Source organism: Gambusia affinis, linkage group LG20, assembly GCF_019740435.1.
Source record: "Gambusia affinis linkage group LG20, SWU_Gaff_1.0, whole genome shotgun sequence".
NCBI classification, from domain to species: Eukaryota; Metazoa; Chordata; class Actinopteri; order Cyprinodontiformes; family Poeciliidae; genus Gambusia; species Gambusia affinis.
Window position 1 is genome coordinate 20,756,867 of NC_057887.1, and position 19,704 is coordinate 20,776,570.

At 37.5% G+C, this 19,704-nt stretch overlaps 1 protein-coding gene across 1 annotated transcript in view; it reads left to right on the forward strand.

The window, feature by feature from the left end:
• The first annotated feature begins 621 nt into the window (after positions 1-621).
• The window catches only part of erbb2 (erb-b2 receptor tyrosine kinase 2), a 30,853-nt gene continuing 11,770 nt past the window's right edge, over positions 622-19,704 (forward strand). Inside the window, exons 1-12 of the mRNA XM_044103299.1 lie at positions 622-970; positions 10,887-11,038; positions 12,341-12,509; positions 12,596-12,730; positions 13,536-13,601; positions 14,144-14,259; positions 14,345-14,486; positions 14,570-14,698; positions 16,401-16,542; positions 17,477-17,550; positions 17,641-17,731; positions 18,954-19,156. Of these exons, the coding sequence (XP_043959234.1) occupies positions 898-970; positions 10,887-11,038; positions 12,341-12,509; positions 12,596-12,730; positions 13,536-13,601; positions 14,144-14,259; positions 14,345-14,486; positions 14,570-14,698; positions 16,401-16,542; positions 17,477-17,550; positions 17,641-17,731; positions 18,954-19,156 (1,492 nt within the window). The 5' untranslated portion in view covers positions 622-897. The remainder of the gene's footprint in view (positions 971-10,886; positions 11,039-12,340; positions 12,510-12,595; positions 12,731-13,535; positions 13,602-14,143; positions 14,260-14,344; positions 14,487-14,569; positions 14,699-16,400; positions 16,543-17,476; positions 17,551-17,640; positions 17,732-18,953; positions 19,157-19,704) is intronic.

Consider the following 19,704-nt stretch of genomic DNA (forward strand, 5'->3'; position numbering starts at 1 on the left):
ATTCTTAAAACAAGCTCCTGTTTCACGGTCAAGTTAATTTCGTCTCATTTCAAGCGTCCTAAGTTATTTGCACTTGAAACTAGACCAAAAATACTTGGTATGATTTGTATTTATTTTTATTTTTACAGTGCGGTGCATTGGGTTATTTATAGAAAACAATGGAGGAGAAAATTTCTGCCAAAAAAACTCAGAAATTTTGAAATTTATCTCAAAAATGTTCTAGAAAGAACAAAGGATTTACATTTTGGGTTTTTGAATATTTACGAAGTTTTTAACTTTTGAAACTCAGATGTTTCTCAAAATTTCTATTAATCCCAAAATCTATGATTTGTTTTTCTTCCACACAAATTTTCGACTTTTAGAGCTCAAAAATACACATTTTTCTTAATTTCTGACAATCTCAACATTTTCTCTGGCAAATTTTCAACATTTTTCTAGAAAGTTTCTGAGATTATTCTCAAAATTTCTGAGTTTTTAGTTTTTACTCTATTTCTTTTTTCTTTTTTCTGTCCACAGTGACCCTAACATTCCGACGGACAGACTTGGGTTTGTAGCATTTTTGTGACGTCATCCTCCTCCTCTTCCTCTTCATCCTCAGCTCTGCTCCATCGTGCAGACAGACAGCCTGCAGTGAGGGCGGGCTGATGCTGCCACTCCCCGCTCTGGCCTTCGCGGGAGCGCGCCTTTACTCCTGCGCGCGGTCACGCTTTTACTACCGACGGGCTCGGACTCCGTGGGAGGAAGTCACTGAGATTGGGAAACGGGCTGCAACTCCGAACCGGGAAAACAAAAACCCAAACCAAGCTCAACCTGAGGACGTGAAGGAGACTTTGTGGGATTTATATGTATATTTTTTCTAATTATCCAAAGTTTGGGAATATGGACTGAGAGGCACAGATGGAGGCGGCGAGAAGTTTGTTGCTGGTCGGGGCCGTTTTGCTGGGAGCGACGGGCGCTTGGAGCCGGGAAGGTGGGTGACTTTTTATCCACTCCAGCGCCTCCGCTGTTCGGGAAGAAGGCGGCGGCGGAGTCGGAACCGGTTGGGAGTTTGTGTCAGAGTTTCCTACGAAACGCAGCGACGTGGATTCTGGTCCGGACCGCATTCCTGCGTGACTCCGCACAGCCAGGCGAGCTCTGCTGAGGCTCGCAGGGTTTAGGGAGAGCAGACAGGGAAGGAAAGTCACACCTGTCACGTTGCAAGTCCCACTGGAGACACAAAACCCCCTGCAGCTCGCTGTGTGACAAAAATACAAACATCTAGAAAGTTATATCTGATAGTTTTGCATCAAATTACAAAGAAGGCTTCTGTTTTCATGCCAGATTTGCAGAACTAATACCTCAATAATTTTGAGTTTATTTGCATTTTCACAATTAACGCACCAATTTGTGTCGTTTTATCCGATAAAATCCCAAAAATAAACAACAAAATGCGACAAAAATCACTCATTTTTCTGCAAAAAACAAGAAATCTGAAAACTTTTCGCTACATTTTCCGCTGGAGGCTGTTTTTTTAATCGCTATATTTGTAAATAACAACATCCCAAAAACACTAACAGGCGGCGCATTGTGTCACTCAACATCATGACGATGTCAATTATTCACTTGTGGCCTGAAGGGGCCATTGTCTCACAGAGGGCCACTTGTCACACTTGCAGCTTGAGTGCCAGCCAGAAAAACAAGAGCTAACTGAAAGTACAGATTTTCAGGAAAAACAAGTGATTAAAAAAATTTTTTTCTAGGATTTTATCTGCTGCAATAAATCTTTTAATTGCATTATGAGTTAAAACAAGCTCAATAATTTAAATTTTGATAATTTATTGTTGTTTTTTAAAAACTGGATGATACATATTCTCATAATTGAAGATGCTGTTCTTGAGCAACAAAACACAGTTAAAGGTTAAAGTTTGGCTAAAGACTCTAGAAATGACCAGTTAGAGTTGATCATCTGCTGCAAAACTTAAAAATAATTTCCTAAATATTCTCTCCATCCAGTCTGATGAATAATTATCAAAATATTTTATATTTAGATGTGCAAAGTAGGGGAAGTAATAGCTTAAGGCACCTCCAAGTATTTTCTGAATACAAAATTAACGAACCTTTCTTCAGATTTAAGTTTTTACTTTCCATTTTTAAATGGTTTGTGACGTTGTGTTGGTCTGTTTCATAAAATCACTTCATTGTGTCACAATAACTAGTTCTGCTGGATGTTTTCTCACATTATTAAATTTAGACGTATTTATAAAATAACATTAGCATCTCAAGCTGCTGATTAGAAAAATAAAACAGTATTTTTGTTTTGAGACCACGTTCAATAAAAGACCAATAAACTTTTAATTTTAATGTTTTTGTAACACTGGAGCTGGAAATAATTTTAAATATACAAAAGTAAATAAAGAAAACAATAATTAAAATGAATTATGAAACCTCTGTCAACAAAATTATCCTTCCATCCAGTTTCTGGTAGAAAAGAGAAAAACAATAAATGATCCACATGGAAAATATTGAACTAATTTTAATTTATCAAGGATTTTATTGAGTAATTGCATATTGTATTGGATGTAGTCCTAAATATTCCTGATTTCTGTTGTTTTTGACATTTTTGCTGGAAATGCATCTGCAGAATATCCTCCTTTAGTCATTTTTAGAAAGTGATATATTTATGGAGTAAAAATAAAGCAGCACATCTCAACTTTTGCATGGACTGAATCAGAAAAGTCGATATTGTGCCGAGTCGGATCAATTTGAAAGCTTTTAAATCTTTTCTCTTTTATTTTCCAAACGTTATTGATTTACACGTGTCAATTTTTTTATTAGCGTCCAGAGTTGAACATTAAAAGCTTAACAACTAGCTGGAAAAAAACAAAACCTTCCACTGCTGCATCCAAAACAAGCTGCACAAACACAAACACAAACATAAACACAAACACAGGCAGCAGCAGCAGCAGCAGGTGAAGTCGATCCAAATAAAACCGCATTGTTAGCAGGAACTGGTTGGTGAACTTCAGCCTGTCGTGTTTATCTTTCTGGCATCGGAGATCAACGCGACGCTCCGACTGGTTCCCAGAGTTGGGCAACGCTGCGAGGTTCCCTCTGCGTTCCCACAGTTACTGGTTTCTCTCTCCTCTGAGCCGAGGCTCACCAGTCTGGACTGGGCCAGTCAGGCGACCTCCAGTTTGGGTCAGAGTTTCAGTTTCCACTGAAACTGTGACCCAGATTCTCAACCAGTTAAATCTTCTCTGCTTTGGAGAAATTAACTTTCCGCTTTCACTCTGGTTGAAAAACTTTTGCACAATAAAAGAAAAAGATGTTTGTATTTGGATTTATTTATTTGTATTTTAAGTTGCTGATTAATGAGTTAAACTTATTTTCTAAAAAGTTTTCTCTTCTATGGAAACAGCTGACCATCTTTCTGTAACATAAAGAGCGATTATTTTTTTCATAACATGCTGATTTAAATTTTTACATTATTTTTGTCAGCTGTATGAAATACTAACTAAATAAACAGGAAATTGTTTTTCTCACATGGAACCCTTTAGGTTTCTGAACAGAAAATGTGCATCTCTCCATCAGTTCCCCACAGCATGACGCTGCCACCGCCTGTTTCGCTGTAGGGTCGCTGTAATGCAGCTCAGTTTGGTCTTTGAACATTTAAAGATGCTTTTCCTCCAAAAGTTTAAAATTCTGACTGAAAAAAATCCGAGCATGGAGAACAGCCTTGATTTCAGCATCCCCTTTCGACTCCTTACACATAACAGACTCCGTGAATGTCGTTGTTTACGTCGCACATGCGCACAACGCTGCAGGGCAAAAAGACGATTCTTTGACGTGCCGTCCACGGCCGCGTTGCCGCGGTGGATCGATCCCGTTAACAAACTCAAACCTGGACGTGAAGGTGTTATGAATTTAGTGCAGGGAGGAAAAAGGGGGCAGAAAAACCGTTGAACAACTCGGAACCGCTCGTATTTTTCTACGCCACGCGCAGACTCGTTGTCGTAGCAACTGACAACGAAGCCACGAATGTTTTACGATTCAAGACCGAAAAAACCACGCAAACATTTCCCAGACAGAGAGCAGAACATTCAGTTCGTTACAGTTTAATGTTTTTTGGCCGGATGTTTGTTTTGCTATTATTAAGTGATCGTTCTGATTGATTAGTTACCGCTGCTATTAGCTAAGCTAACACAGCGGCGATTGATTAGCTAATTCAAACACCTGCTCTACTGATGATGTGTCAGTTGGTCCGTCTTTAAAAATACAAACAAAAGACGCAAAAACTTTTAAACTTTTTTTTTTGTCAGTCAGGGAAGCATGACCTACTTCTCTCTCCCTCGCTTTATCAATAAAAACTTTTCCTGTCCTTGTTTTCTAGTTGTCTTAATGTTGAAAATTAGTAGCATTTAGTGCAGCAAAATATCCACTTTCTTAAAGCCTCAGGTTTGAACTTTTCTAAAGAAAATAAATGTTTTTTAGGGTATTATCGCTGTCAGTCATGCTCATGTACACACTCTCCCGCTCGCTCTATGCTACGCTATAGGCAGCTTTAACCCAATAGCAGAGTCTGCCAGGACTGCTAACTCTAGCTAGCATAATCAACAATTATGGCTAATAAGCAATTTTCCTGTAACAGTAACGTGTTTCTCTGCCATTAACACATTGAGCAGGATGTGTATGAGCATGATTAACAGCACTAAGACCCTCCTCCTGATGCTGATTGTTGTTTTTGACTGTACATTTCTGCAGATGACATCAGCACCTCTGGCTTCATCTTTTCACAGATTACCTGTCTCATATTATATTGTCACAAGATGGTGACAGTTTTATCAAATATTTAAAAATATATTATTTTTTACAAAGTTACATCCTGCCACTTTAAGTGATTAAATTTATAAAATTGAAATAATCGGATCATAATACTAATAGCTGGTGATAAATCTGAGAAAAATCAAATATTGGACTATTTCCAGATGAAAAAGGTTGTTTTTAATTTCCCAGCTAGGCTAACGTTTTGTGATTATTGGTTCCGAACTCTTAAAAACCAATAAACTGCGTGGTAAAACAATAATAACCAGTGTTTTCCTCAGACTCTTTTATCTGCAGATCCAGTCCTGGTTTCACTCTGCTTGTGTAAATCCAGCTGCAGATCCGTCCAGCTGTGCGTTTTGTTTCACGGGATAATGCGGGAGGTTTTCAGGCGCTGCGATCTTTTGTGTGTTGTTGTGATTGCCGTCTTTGCACGTCGGCGCGAATGAGCAAGAAGTTCATATCTGTTGCTCCGCTGCGTACAGAACAAATCCTGTTCTGCTGGTCTGTTGAGCAATACCTGCTGTCTTCTTCATCATCAACCAGAAATGAGCTTGTGTAGTTTATGCAAGACCCAATCCTGCAGGGATCAGGTCTGCACAGTGAGATATTTTGTTTGTGAGTTGATAATCTGACAGGGAAAGTCCAGTTGGATCAGTTTGGTTTGTTTTTGCAGATTGAATGCAGATCTGATTGTTGGTTGCATCACACGACTGGAGCTGCTGCGCGGCGTTTGTGTCGCCAACCGCGTTGGCTCCGGTAAACAACGTGAAGGCACACTCCTTGTGCTAACTGGAGCGCTGCCACACGCAGGTGTGGCTTCAAACTGGCTTTCAGTTTTCATGCAGTTCATTAGTTCAGGTCACAAGCAAAACAACCTCTGAGGTCACAATCACGACTCTCACTGCAGAATTAGCCTTTGCAAGAAACTATCAGGGTTTACAGTTTTGTTCTTATTTCATTTAAAGTAATTTAAAAACATCAAACATCTAAACGATGTCTGATTCATACTGAATTCTCCAGTTTTCCCTCCATAAATATCATTTATATCGGGTAATAACTAGTTATGTTTACACAGTTACATTTACTTGAGTTAAAAAAATGCATTTTAGGAGTATTTTTTACTACGTTTTACTAATTACTTTTACTTGAGTGATTTTATTATGAAGTATTTCTACTCTGTCTTGAGTAAAATTTCTGGATTTTCTTCCCACCGAATAAAAAACAAACATGTTTTAACCAAACATTCACCAGACAGAAACACACACCTGCAGTTTTTGTTAAAGTTTTGAGTTTTTCTGTTATTTTTTTTGTGACTAATATGAATTATTGACATTTTAGTCCCTAAAACACCAAAATTTCCACTTAGCTTCATATTTTGATCTTCTTGTTTATGTAAGCTTTAAGTATGAAATGATAATTTGATGAATTTCTCAGTACTTGAGAAAACATTTTACTCGCTACGTTTTTTTCTCTTAGTTGAATAATTTCTTGGACGGCTACTTTTTATTTTAACTTGAGTAAAAATATGCAGAAGTGGGGCTGAAATCTGAGTTTTTCTTTGAACAATAAAAGTTTTTTTTTCTCCTTTTATAATAATAAACACAGTGGTTTTACAGAGTATGAGCTGGTTTGCTCAGAGTAGGAAAGAGACCCGAACAGAAAGCAGCTGAAACACCAGCCATTAAAAATTCCAATAAGAAAATTAGTTTTCAAATACCACATTTACAGAACTTCACAGTATTTTGTAGCTGCTATTTCATTCACTCATTTTCAGAGGATTAATTCTTCCTTTTTGTTTTGCTCTCCTGACTCTGACCTGTGAATCATTCAGACAGAGGAAACTCTGAATGGACGAGCCTGTTGTGTCTAATCTTATCAGATAACTGAACCAGTTTTAAAGATGACACATAAAATAGTATTTCAGTGCCAGACGGGTTATTAGTAAAGAGCTGAAATGTGGCCTTTCTGAAATTTTCTTTGTTACTCAACATTTATTAAATTTTTTTTAGGTCAAATATGTCTTAACTTGCCCACTTTCTTGGGTTTTTACACACATGCTGCTGACTATACTCCAAAGAAAACCTTCCATGAAATCAACAGACTTAAACACACGTGAAGTGAACCAAGCAGGTTACAGCCTGGAACCAAAAGTGAGACAAAATGATTGTGTAATTCAACAACCGAATCCAGAACAAATATAAGTTTGTCTTACGGATTGGTGCTTACAGATTTATTTAGACGCTCTGTTTCGCTGAGCTCTGTCAAATCACTTTAAAATGATTTCAGGGTGATTTGACAGCTCAGTGAAACAGAACTAAGAGCGATTGTATCCAAAGCATTCACACCAGCCCTATTTAGTTCACTTTAACTGAACTATAGAAAGTTCACAGTCGAACTCTGATGCAGACCAGAAATGCAAACTCTGGTCTGCAAAAAATCTTCGGTGTTGGTTTTGTTGAAGTGAACTCTTGTTTGGTTTGAACACACATGTGAACGCCAAACGGACTAGAAACCGCTCCAAAAGCAGGAAGTGAACTACAGCCCAGGGCATTCTGGGTAAATACAGCCAAAACAAACGCACCAGGCTACGACTAGCTGGAGAAAGTATTTTTGGTCTTTGGCAAAAAAAGGAGGAACTGTTCAAATCTGAGGCTACTCCATTTTTGTTTACCTTTTGTATCTTCATCAGAGGTTTTTGTGTCGTTTCCTTCAGGAGTTCTTGGTGCAGCGCCCCCACAGGCCAGGAGGGGAACAGATTTTTCAATTGGTTTCACTCGTTTGACTCAATGCAATGTGGAAGCAACCAACCACAGCTGGAAATGCAACAAATGTTGAAACTTTACTCCTTAAACTCAAAATTCTGACTTTTAATCTCAGAAGATTAAAGTCGTGATTCTGTGAAAAAATTATGAGACGAGATAAAATTCTGCAAGAAAAGTCTGAATTTATTTTTTTTTAAATGTGTAGCCTAAATCCTATTCCATAAGAAACAAAACACAAGCAAACTTTGTTTATGTATCTTTTATTTAACCTGTAAAATCCCAATGAGATCAAAAATCCTGGCCAAGCAGAAAACTTTTGAAACAAGAAGTGGAAACTTCCAGAGCAGTTTCTGGGAGGTTACTCTGTCTGAAAGAGTTAGGCAACAAATCTGACAGGAGGAGCGGTGGAACGAGTTTGGGTCGACTGACCTGAGCGCAGTGGGAATATTTTAGCGACGTGACGGCGGACAATCAGGACACAGTGAGCGATAAAGGCGAGGGGGTATTTTCGGCAGAGTGGGCACCTCCTCACAAAGCCGCATAAAACCCCCAGGCGTTGCTGAGAGACTTTTGGAGAGCAAACAGTGACGGCATAAAGGAAGGTTAAGCCCAAAACTGGAGACACACACGCTTTTTTAGAAATGTGGGAAATTCTGCTTTTTTTCTCCTAATCCCAGGATTATTTTTGTCTGTTTGACTCTGTGTCACAATCTTTCTCACATCCACCTTGATAAAAATAATTAAAAACAAAAGCGGTGCTCTCGTCTTGGCTGAACATGCAAAAATGATTTTCCACGATGACTTCACCGAACAAGCCGACGAACAAGAAGTTTAAGTTGTTCTTTGACGTCAGCTGCAGCTACTGGGTGTGTGTGTTTGGCAGACGCGCCGCTAATCACAGACTGTTTGCTGCTGCAGTCGGCTGCCAGACTCTAATATGGCTCTAATTTCTGCTTTATTGGGAAACCGCTACTAGCAAAGTAGACATGCAGTGAGCGCTGAGGCGTCACAAATGAAGCTTTACACATCACCGACACATCAAACAGAGTCCACTGCACAAAATACACATTTTACCAAGTACGTTTGGTTTTGTTTCCTGTTGAAATTTCTTAGTGCTTAAAGTAAAACTAAACTCATTTAAACCTAACATTTCAGCAAGATATACTTCTACTGGCAGATTATTTCACTTATTAGAGAACAACAGAATTCAGCTGCACTCTGTATTTTCATGAGCAAAATGTGGATATTTTATGCAGAACGAGTGGAAAACTGCAAAACATGCTAATATTTTTGGTTCATTTTCTTGTCCAACTATTTTAAAACACTTGAAATAAAACAAAACTAACTTAAAAGTAAGTTTTCAGCAAGATATAGCTTCTTATAAAGCAATAGTTCCTTAATATCGATGGAAAAAAAGTATTATTTCACAATGAACTGGCATTCCACCGTTGCCTAGCAACGCCAGCCAGGCCCAGCCCGTCACCTAGCAACCCAGTTGTGGTTCCACTGGCAAATTATTATGTTTTTAAAATATTGTAGAAAAAATGTAGAAATTTCTATTTGGAAAGTCAAAAATTTGTTAGAGAAAAAATAGAAATTTTGAGATGAATCCAAATCTCAAAATTTTAATTTAAAAATTTTATGAAAAATGTGGAATTTTGATATAAAAATTTCCAGAAAAAATTCTAAACTTGCTATAAAAAAGTAACTCATTTAAATTAAATGATCAATTATTATTGATGGAAAACGTACTAGTTCCACTGGCAGATTGTTTCAGGTTTTAAGTGAAATGAACTAGTTCTTTTTAGTGAAAACAAGTTACTATATTTTACTAAAGTGTCACTTTAGTTTTGTTTTTATTCCAAGTGAACTAATTTATTTCCTTTACATTTAGACCAAAACTGCTTAGGTTTAATGTTTTGCAGTGTCAAATACTTCCTCCTTTGCAGTGGTGGGAGGGTGAGGGGCTCCAGATAGAAAAGCGGGCCGACTGTTGAGGGATTGTTGCCAGAGGAAGTCATTTATAACCTCCAAAGAGGAGGGACTGTCCACTGAGTGACTGCCTGCTCAGGCATGGCAGCTATGCATCTTCAAAAGCCCCAGAGGATTGCAGTGCTGCCTGACCCTGAATGCTGCGCAGCGTGTGACCCTGTGTGGGGAATCTGTGCTCTCAAACACGGCCTTCCTGCAGTGACTCTGTTCTGCAGTGACTCTGTTCTGCAGAGGCAGCGATGGATGCATGCTAACCGTAGCAGGCTGTAACAATGCCAGTCGCTTTGTTAGCATGTGAGAGAGCGAGGCGTCAGCGGCGGCACATGGCTGCAGTGAATAGTTGGATATTATGTTTCCAGTGCGATGCAGCCAGTGCCAGAAATATATTTGGACAAACCGATAAACTCCCCCCCCCTCCATCCCGCTGCGCTACACCCGATTTAGACAACGGCCGTTCAGACGGACCAAGAGAAGAGAAGAACATAATATGGAACCAATCGGGTTATTATGTGTGTTTTTATATATATGTACACATCCACTACAGACGGAAAACTGGTCAGTTTTCATCATTTTTCCTTGTTCCTCCTCCCATACAATCTGTGTGTTTTTTCAGATATATGATTTGGTTTAGGTTCGATTCCCGGCCGGGATCTTTCTGCATGGAGTTTGCATGTTCTCCCTGTGCATGGTGGGTTCTCTCCGGTTCTCCGGGTTCCTCCCACAGTCCAAAAACATGACTGTCAGGTTAATTGGGCTCTCTAAATTCTCCCTAGGTGTGAGTGTGTGTGTGAATGGTTGTGTGTCCTGTTGTCTCTGTGTTGCCCTGTGACAGACTGGTGACCTGTCCAGGGTGACCCCCACCTCTCGCCCGGACCGTAGCTGAAGAGGAACCAGCAACCCTCCTGACTCCATTAGGGACGAAGGGCGAACAGAAAATGGGTGGATGGATAATTTGGTTTATATTCAGACTGTCAGAGATTCACAGTCTTTATATTAGTTATATATTCGTCAGATTTGGATGGACTCCAACATTTCTTCACGTCCCTCATGCTGACTGTGTGTAGAAAGATCAAAGTTAGCCGCCTGGGAGTTGATATAATCAATATCATCGTCTTATTATCATCACAGTTTCATAGTTTACTGAAGACATGCAGACCCAAGTTAAAATTAAAAACTATCACTTTCAGTTTGTGTTTCTGGAACAGAAAATAAAGGATTTGACTAGTCCATCGGTCATTTTAAATGTTCTGCGGGTTTTTGTTTTACATTTTCCAGTAAACATCAATCTGTGTCTCATCGATCTGTGGTCATGATGTCTGTGTGTTGCAGTTTGCCTGGGAACGGACATGAAGCTAGCTCTTCCCTCCAGCCTGGAAAATCACTACGAGACCCTGAGGCTGCTCTACACCGGCTGCCAGGTCGTCCACGGCAACCTGGAGATCACACACCTGAGCGGGAACCCGGACCTCTCCTTCCTGAAGGTACTTCGAGTCTTTAAGAAACAAAAAAATCATCCCACAGCAGATTTGTACATATTAGAACCATTGTTCATGGATTTAAAAAAGGTAAATTTCAGCCAAAAAAGTCAGAATTTTATATATTTTATATTAATCTTTGAGGTTCTCAAAGTTTGAAAAGTATAAAATGTTTTACTTTTGAAAATGTTATGATTTTCAAAACTATATATTTTTCACTAGTGTTGGAACTTTGGAATTACCTATTTATTGTTCTAGGAACTTTCTGAGATGAATCTGAAATTTTCTGGTAAATTTTACTTTCTGAACTCAACTTTTAGAAAATTTTCCTAGAAAATTTCTGATTTTCAAAACGTCTGAATTTCTTTCTTTCTGAATTTCTGCTTTTTGAATTAAAAAACTTTCATATATTTTCTAGAATCTTTCTTAAATTTTTTTGTTCTAGCAAATTAAAAATTTTACGTTTTTTCTAGAAAATTTCTGAAATTTATCTTTCAGATTTTTTTTCTAGAAAATGTAAAATTTTATTGAATCAGAAATGTCCAAGTTTTTTCTAGAAAATTTCTGAGATAAATTTCAAAATTTCAGATTTTTATCTTTCAAATTTTCGACTTTCTGACCTCAGAAATTTCCAAGTTTTCTGAAGTAATTTTTTTTTTAAGCTTTTTTAAAAATATGGCCCCAACATGTTCCCGTACCTGGCAGATATGTTTTAAGTTGCTTTTGGTAGGCTATAATTGGACTCTGTAGAAACTCTCCATGCTAAATGCTATTAGCATTTAGCACAATTAGCACTGTTAGCATTGCTGCCAGTGTCGGTCTGTGTTTTCCATAAAGAATGTCGACCCTCTTTAACTCAGTTAGCCAAAAAATGCCAAGTTAACATTAGCTTTACCACTTGTTATGCTAATGGAGCTAGGTGTTTGAATAACTTTATTAATACCTGATTTAAAAAAAAAAGGTTTTTTAAAAAAACTCCTAAAAAGAGGGTAGCTAATATGTTGTGGTGAAGAATCCAGCTACACTTGAGGAAGAAACGTAATTAACTAATAATGTCTCTAGCTTATAATTGATAAGCGTTAGCTTTGTTAGCTCCATACTGAACACAGAGTGTTGTTGTTAGCCTGAGCTAACAAGTGTATGGTGTGTTCAATGCTTGGAAAAACAGATCAAACTTTTAGCTTTCAAATGCAGTCAGTTCAAGTCATCAGCTGATTTCTCTGAACATCTTATCAAAAATGGAAGAAATGTTTTCAGATTGTATTTAGTTTTTTAGTAAGTCTTCCTGTCTGTCGTCTCACTCCACAGGAAATCGTAGAGGTGCAGGGTTATGTACTCATTGCTCATGTCTCGGTGAGCCTGGTGCCTTTGGACAACCTTCGGATCATAAGAGGAAGCCATTTTTACAACTCCAACTATTCGCTGGCTGTGCTGGACAATCAGGGGCTGAAGACGCTGCGGCTTCGTAGCCTCAAAGGTCGTCTGTGTGACCCGTGTTTGTTTATGTTCACTGTAAGATTTGAAAAGTCACGTCTGATGGTTCTGGTGTCGTTTGTCCTGCAGAGATCCTGTTGGGCGGAGTGTCTATTTTGGGGAACCCCCAGTTGTGCTTCCCGGACCCGGAAAACATCATATGGAGAGACACTCTGGACGAACAGAACACCAAACCGCACCGCCTGCAGGCCCGAGCTCCCAACTGTGAGCCGCTAACAATCATCCTCCTGCAGTGAAACACCGAGACGATTAGGGCCTTTGTAGGCAGAAAAAAAATAGTGAATCTCTGCCAAAAACTTTAAAAAGTCAGAAATCTGCTAGAAACTAACTTAATGAAGATCTCAGAGTTTTTGATTAAAACATTTTTTGGAAAAGTTAAATTTTTATATAAAAATTCATAGAAACAAACATTAATATTCTGAGTTTGAAAGTCAAGATTTTGCTAGAAAAAACTCTGAAATTTTGACTTAAAAAATTCAGAAAAAAATTGAATTTTGATGTAAAAAAATATGTTCAGAAATTTCTGTTTGAAAAGTCACTAATTTTCTAGAAAAACTCTTGTTGAGTCTGAATGCTCCAGTTAATCAAATACTAAATTAGTCGACAATTGTTTCTGTAATCAATTAATCACGAATAATTTGATTAATCGTTTCAGCCCTTCTGTAAGCCACAACTTGTAAAACCAGTTCATTTTAGTTTTCCGTCTTTGACGTCTTTCTTGGTTTACATGTTAATCCAGCATCTTTTTCAACGTTTTGTATTAACCTACCATCTTTTGGGACTTTTTACTTCTTTCATCTGACATTCGCTTTGTTTTTTATAGTACTTTTTATCAAACGTCCTGGCAGGTTGATACATTATCCTGTGACTTTCTGTTTTCTTCTGCTACTCTAGTATCGTTTCTCAGTGATCGGCTGAGAAACGTTGCAGAATCTGTTTTTTCTTTTTGTTGAAACTGTGATAATTATGAGCTCATTTTTCCGTCGTTGCTTGTTTTTCTCCGGTTCAGGTCCAAAATGTCATCCTACGTGTGGGAAGAGCTGCTGGGGGGAAACCGAGCAGGACTGTCAAACACGTGAGTTTCTATCGTCAGTCTTCACTGTTAAAACTAAACTCTGACCAAGTATTTTTAGTCTAATTTCTAGAGCAAATATCTTAACTTGAATGGAGACAAAAGGACTTAAAAATACATTTTCAGCAACATATAGTAGCTTGTTCTAAGTCAATAGTTCCTTAACGTTAATGGAAAATACTAGTTTAATGAGCTTATTATTTCTTCCAAAACATGGGAAAGATGTATTGCTACAAGTGAAATAATCTGTCAGTGGAACTGGAACTGGGTTGCTAGGTAACGGGTTTGGCTTTCCTGGTGTTGCTAGGTAACGACAGAGTTCCAGTTGATTGTGAAATAATCAATGTTAAGGAATTATTGACTTAATACAAGATCCTATATTTTGCTGAAAAGTTACTTGTAAGTTAGTTTTCTTATTTCCGGTGTACTGAGATATTTGGACTAGAAACTAGACCACAAATGCTTGTTGATGGCGAAGCTTCAATATTTTAACAAATGGGTGATGAAACTGTTTCTTTTTTCCTTGATTTTCCCCTTGTTCAAAGTGACCAGAATAAACTGTGCGTCTGGCTGTCAGCGATGCAAAGGTCCTCTTCCTAACGACTGCTGTCACACGCAGTGTGCGGCCGGGTGCACCGGACCCAGAGACTCGGACTGTTTGGTAAATGACGCCATCTTCACTCTTTCTGTTTTATTTCTGCAGCCAGTACTGAACGTCTCCCCCGTCTTCTTCTTCTTCTTCTTAGGCATGCCGTCACTTCAACGACAGCGGGATGTGCAAAGAGAATTGCCCCCCACCCAACTTCTACGACCCCGTCACCTACCAGAGCAAACCCAACCCCAACAAGAAGTTGAGCTTTGGAGCCACCTGCGTCAAGACGTGTCCCTGTACGCACTGAGATGAGAAATCCAGCTCAAGACACTCAGAGACTCTGGGTTGCCCTTTGAACTCTGTCTCTCTCTCTGTTCAGATAACTACCTGGCCATGGAAGTGGCCTGCACTTTGAACTGTCCCCGATCCAACAAGGAAGTCATCATCAAGCAGCCGGACGGCACCGAGACGCAGAAATGCGAAAAGTGTGAAGCTGACTGCGTCAAAGGTGGGACGCTAATGCATTGTGTTGCTAACACTCGTCGGTAGAGTGGAAAAAATCATGAGCTCAAGCAAGATTTCAAATTTTATTCCAGTAAAACTGAAAAGCAGCCGTCTAAGAAACTATTTGAGTGAAAAAGTATTTGGCAAACAGCAAAAAGACAAAATCCTGCCAAATATTTTTGGTGTAATTTCTAGTGCAGATATATTGGCACACTTGAAAAAGACAAAACTAACTAATAAGTAACTTTCTAGTTAGACATAGAAGCTTGTTTAAAGTAAATTATTCCTTAATATTGATAAAGGTATATGTAGTTCCACTGGCAGATGACTTGACTTATTTCACAAGTAACTGGCATTCCGGCGTTACCTAGCAACACCATGCAAACCCAGCCCGTTACCTAGCAACCCAGATCTCGTTCCACTGGCAGATTATTTCATTAATAAAAAGACATTTTCCCCATGTTATAAGTAAAATAATTTGAAACTCAAAAATGGATCAGCTACTGAGATAAAATGTACAAAAATATATAATTTTTTTAAAGATTAAAGAAAAATCTTAATTGTTTGGAAATATGTTCCACACAAAACTCTTCAAGTGGCAAAATTTTAGCTTCACATTGTTTAAATTCTGTGAATTTAATTAAGCATCTTTTGCTATTCAATTATTAATTGTTTGAATCAAAATATAATCAAGCAGAAAGGTTTGAACTTTTCACATGTTTAAATTACAATTATTTATTTAGCTGTAGATTCATTTTTTGCTACAAATAATTAAGTACTCAGTAAAGGGATGTTTATTTTGTCAAAGCAAACTAATTACTCGTTTACTTGCATCTTTTAATGTATTTCTATTATTGTATAAAAATGGCTTAAGTGAAAAATCAGCAGAATGTTCCATGTTTATATTCCAATTAATCATCAGAATAATCAACATTTAAAATAATTGTTGGTTACAGCAATAACTTCAAACAATAACTTATTAAATTGTACTCAAGTAAGAGTATCTCTACTTCTACATATTTTACTGAAGTAAAACGTAACCATCCAAGAAATAAGAGTAAAAAGTATTTGGTAAAAAATCTACTCAAGTACTGAGTAACTGATCAAGTTTTCAATCGTCTAACATTTAAAAATTACATAAACAGGCAGATCAAGGTATAAAGTGAAGTGTAAATTTTGGTATTTTAAAGACCAAAATGACAGTAATTCATATAAGTAACAAAAAAAATAACTAAATCAGGCAAAAGAAAAATTTTCCTAGTCAATTTCTTTCAATAAAAAATTTCTGAAGCTTTAATAAAAACTGCAGGTGCGTGTCTATTTCTGGTGAAAACATGTTTGTTTTTCATTCAGTGGGTAGAAAATCCAGAAATTTTACTCATGTAAAAGTAGAAATACTTCATAATAAATCTACTCAAAAGGACAAAGAAGTAAAAATGATCATAAAAGTAAATTTTTCCTCGAGAGAAACTCAAGTAAATGTTGCTACCCAATTTTGCGCATTGTGACAAAAGTATAAGAACAAAAATCCTTCCAGCTGGAATAACTTTTCAAACGCACTTTGCCTCAACCAAAGAAAAAAAAAAGATTAAAAGTGTCAAAAAGATCAAAAATCTTTACAGACGTTTGTCATCGTTGTTTCTGTGAATCTGCTTGGATTTAATTTTTTTTCTCTCTAACTGGCTGACATTGACCTTTTGCCACAGATTGCCACAGTTTCGGTACGGACAACCTGGGCGTCGTGGACAACCACAGCGTTACCGTGGTAACGTCTGCTAATGTGGGTCAGTTCACCAAGTGTTCCAAGATCTTCGGAAGCCTGGCTTTCCGCGCTCAGAGCTTCGCCAGGTAGGGCACAAAAACACCACGACTAGTCATGAAATGAAACTGATTTTATCAGTGAGTACCAGAAATGAAAACGGCTGTGATTGAGGAGAGCAAGGATGTCCCTCACTTGCTTGAAAATGCTTGTTCTCAAGGTTTGGAAAAGTGCTTGATTTCCATAAAACGTCCTTGAAATTTCAGTTTTGCAATAAAGTGCGATCTAAACTTTTATTTTCTCACCTTCAGTTGCAAAAGTTTAGAGTATCTGGTTGCATAAAGGCAAATAAATATTGGTAAAAAGTAATAAAGTGTATTCTGTTTGATTGAATTTGGAAAATATTATTTACTGTTGAAAATGCACTGCAAAAACTCAAAATCTTACCAAGGATTTTTGGTTCTTAGAACAAATCTAATTTACAAGTAACTTTCAGTGACATATAGCAGCTTGTTTTAAGTGAATAATTCTTTAATGTTGATGAAAAAGGGAAATAATCTGCCAGTGGAACTAGAATTGGGTTGCTAGGTGACGGGTTTGGCTTGCCTGGCGTTGCTAGGTAACGGCGGAGTGCCAGTTCATTGTGAGGTAATCTGCCAGTGAAACTAGGACGTGTTCATCTATATTAAGGAAAACAAGTTCATATTTCTTGCTGAAGTTACTTGTTAGTTAGTTTTGTTTTATTTCAAGTCTAGTTATGGTCGACAAAACTTATTGTGTTTTTGCAGTGTAGACATTTAGTAACTGGAAACGTTTTTATTTCTGACATTATAGTATAATAAAAGTGTTTATTTTTCTTATATTTTTTTAAATAAACCACTCAGTTACACCTTGCTCTGGACTATTTATGTTGAAATGTTGCCCTTTCTGTATAACATTAATTTTTTTTCATATTCTATCTTTGTGAATCTATTTCAAATAAAGGATATTTCTATCTTTTTGTTGTCTCTTTGTCTTCATCAGGGACCCTGTGACCAACTCATCCGGTCTGACTCTGCAGCAGCTGAAGGGCTTCAGGAAGCTGGAGGAGATTGCAGGCATGTTTGGCTTTTACCTGCAAAACCTTTAAAGTTGCTGGACAAAGCCACTCAAAAGTCTTCAGTGTTGTTGTGATTTTTTGTTTGCAGGTTATTTGTACATCGACGCCTGGCCACAGGAATGGAGCAACCTTTCTGTGTTTGAGAACCTCAAAGTGATCAGAGGCAGGATGCTCTACATGTAAGTTTACAGCTAGCATCGCTAACTGATGACTCAAGTCAAGCCAATTTTCTAGCAACTTTTTTTAAATTCAGTTTTTTTTTAACAACCAGAGACATCAGTAACTGTTATTTTATGAAAAATACATTAAACACACTGGAAAAATACAAGTATTTTTTGTGTTTCCGGTGAAAATTTGTAAGTACACCTGAAATAATAAATAGTAACGCATAATAACGTGCATTACTATTTCAACTAATAGTAACGCATGTTGTAAATAAAATAATGTAGCCAGTATTTTTTACATCAGTAAAAATAAATTATTGACTTAAAAGAACCTCCTATATCTTGCTGAAATGTTTAGTTGAACGTTTTTGTCTTTTTTCCGTTGTGCTAAGATATTTGCACTAGAAACTAAACCAAAAATACTTCTTTGTGCGTTTTTGCGTTGTGAAAGAAAAGTTTTGTTTTTTTTTTTTTACCACAAATTTCACCAAGGATTTTTGGTCTAGTTGCAAATGCAAATATGTTGGTGCATTTGAAATAAGACAAACCTAATTTATTAGTAACTTTTCAGCAATATTTGAGATTAAATTTAGATCCAAAAAAATATAAACTGTATAAAATCTTTTATTTAATCTATGCAGAAAGCATAAATCAAACTAATTTACTCTCACTCTTATTAAACAAATATAAAAATGTTATGTTTTGTGATTTATGGCGGGTTTGTGAGGATACAAGTTCTCTTATACTTTAGGCCGGCTCTGTACTTGCATTTTCTCGATGCTGAGTTATAATGTTTAAGATTAACAACTTTGCGTCTTCTTCTATGGTATGTACAAATGAACCCCATCTTAAAGTGAATAAGACTGCATCCATTTTCCTTTATTTTTATTCTTGCTGTATCTCTGCTTCTTCCTTTGAATTCTTTGCAACTAGAAACCCAGAAACTGCGACTCTCGGCCATTTTGTGGCCAAATGGTTAAACTGAGACCCAGAAACACTGAATGCACTGAATGCATTCCTTTTAAAGTCCATCCACTCACAGTGTCTCTTTGTTTGCACGTTTTTCCGTCTGGTAACGGTAATAAATGCTAATTATTAGCCAGCTTTGACGCTTCGACCAGCAGGAAATACCACAGTCTCTGGGAAGCGTTTTTATCGCAGCAGAATACGTCAGGTGTGTCATTCATTAACACACCAGGGTTGAGTAGTTTAGATGTTGATGTGTTTTCTGTTTTAGGGGCGTGTTTTCACTGGCCGTCCAGAATCTGCACATCCAGTCTCTGGGGCTGCGTTCGCTGCGCAGCGTCAGCGGAGGCCTGGTGTTGTTGTACAACAACTCTGAGCTGTGCTACACCGACTCTCTGCCCTGGGGGTCAATCCTCCATCCCACCGAGGGGCCGCAGCGCATCGTCAGACTCAACCAGGAACCCCGAGCGTGCGGTAGGTCAACGCTCCAACAGGAAATGTAGAAACCAAAATGGCTGGTCTGGAGCTCAACGCCCGTCGCTCACAAGTCATTACAAAAAGTATTCACACCCGTGGAAGGTTTTAAAACTTTTTGTCCGTGAACTTCGGCGTGTTTTACTTGGATTTTATACGATAGAGCAACACTATAATGTGATGTTGGGACCCGACTGAGAAAGTAAAAAATAATAAAATTACAAGAATAAAGTTATAAGGTTATGACTTTATTTTTGTGATATTACAACTTTATTCTCAAGTTATTATGAATGTATTCTAAAAATATTGAGTTTATTCTCATGTTATTATGACTTGTATTAATTTCACTTCATTCTCATACAACTTCTCGTAATATTATGACTTTATTCTTATATTATTACAACTTTATTTTGTATTAATTTGACTTCATTTTTATGCAACTTTATTAAATTAAATTTATGTATTTATTTTTTTCCTAGTTTGGCCCTAATACTATACCATACAACACAAAGTCATGCAAAGAGGAAAGAAAATAAACAGTTTTTAAA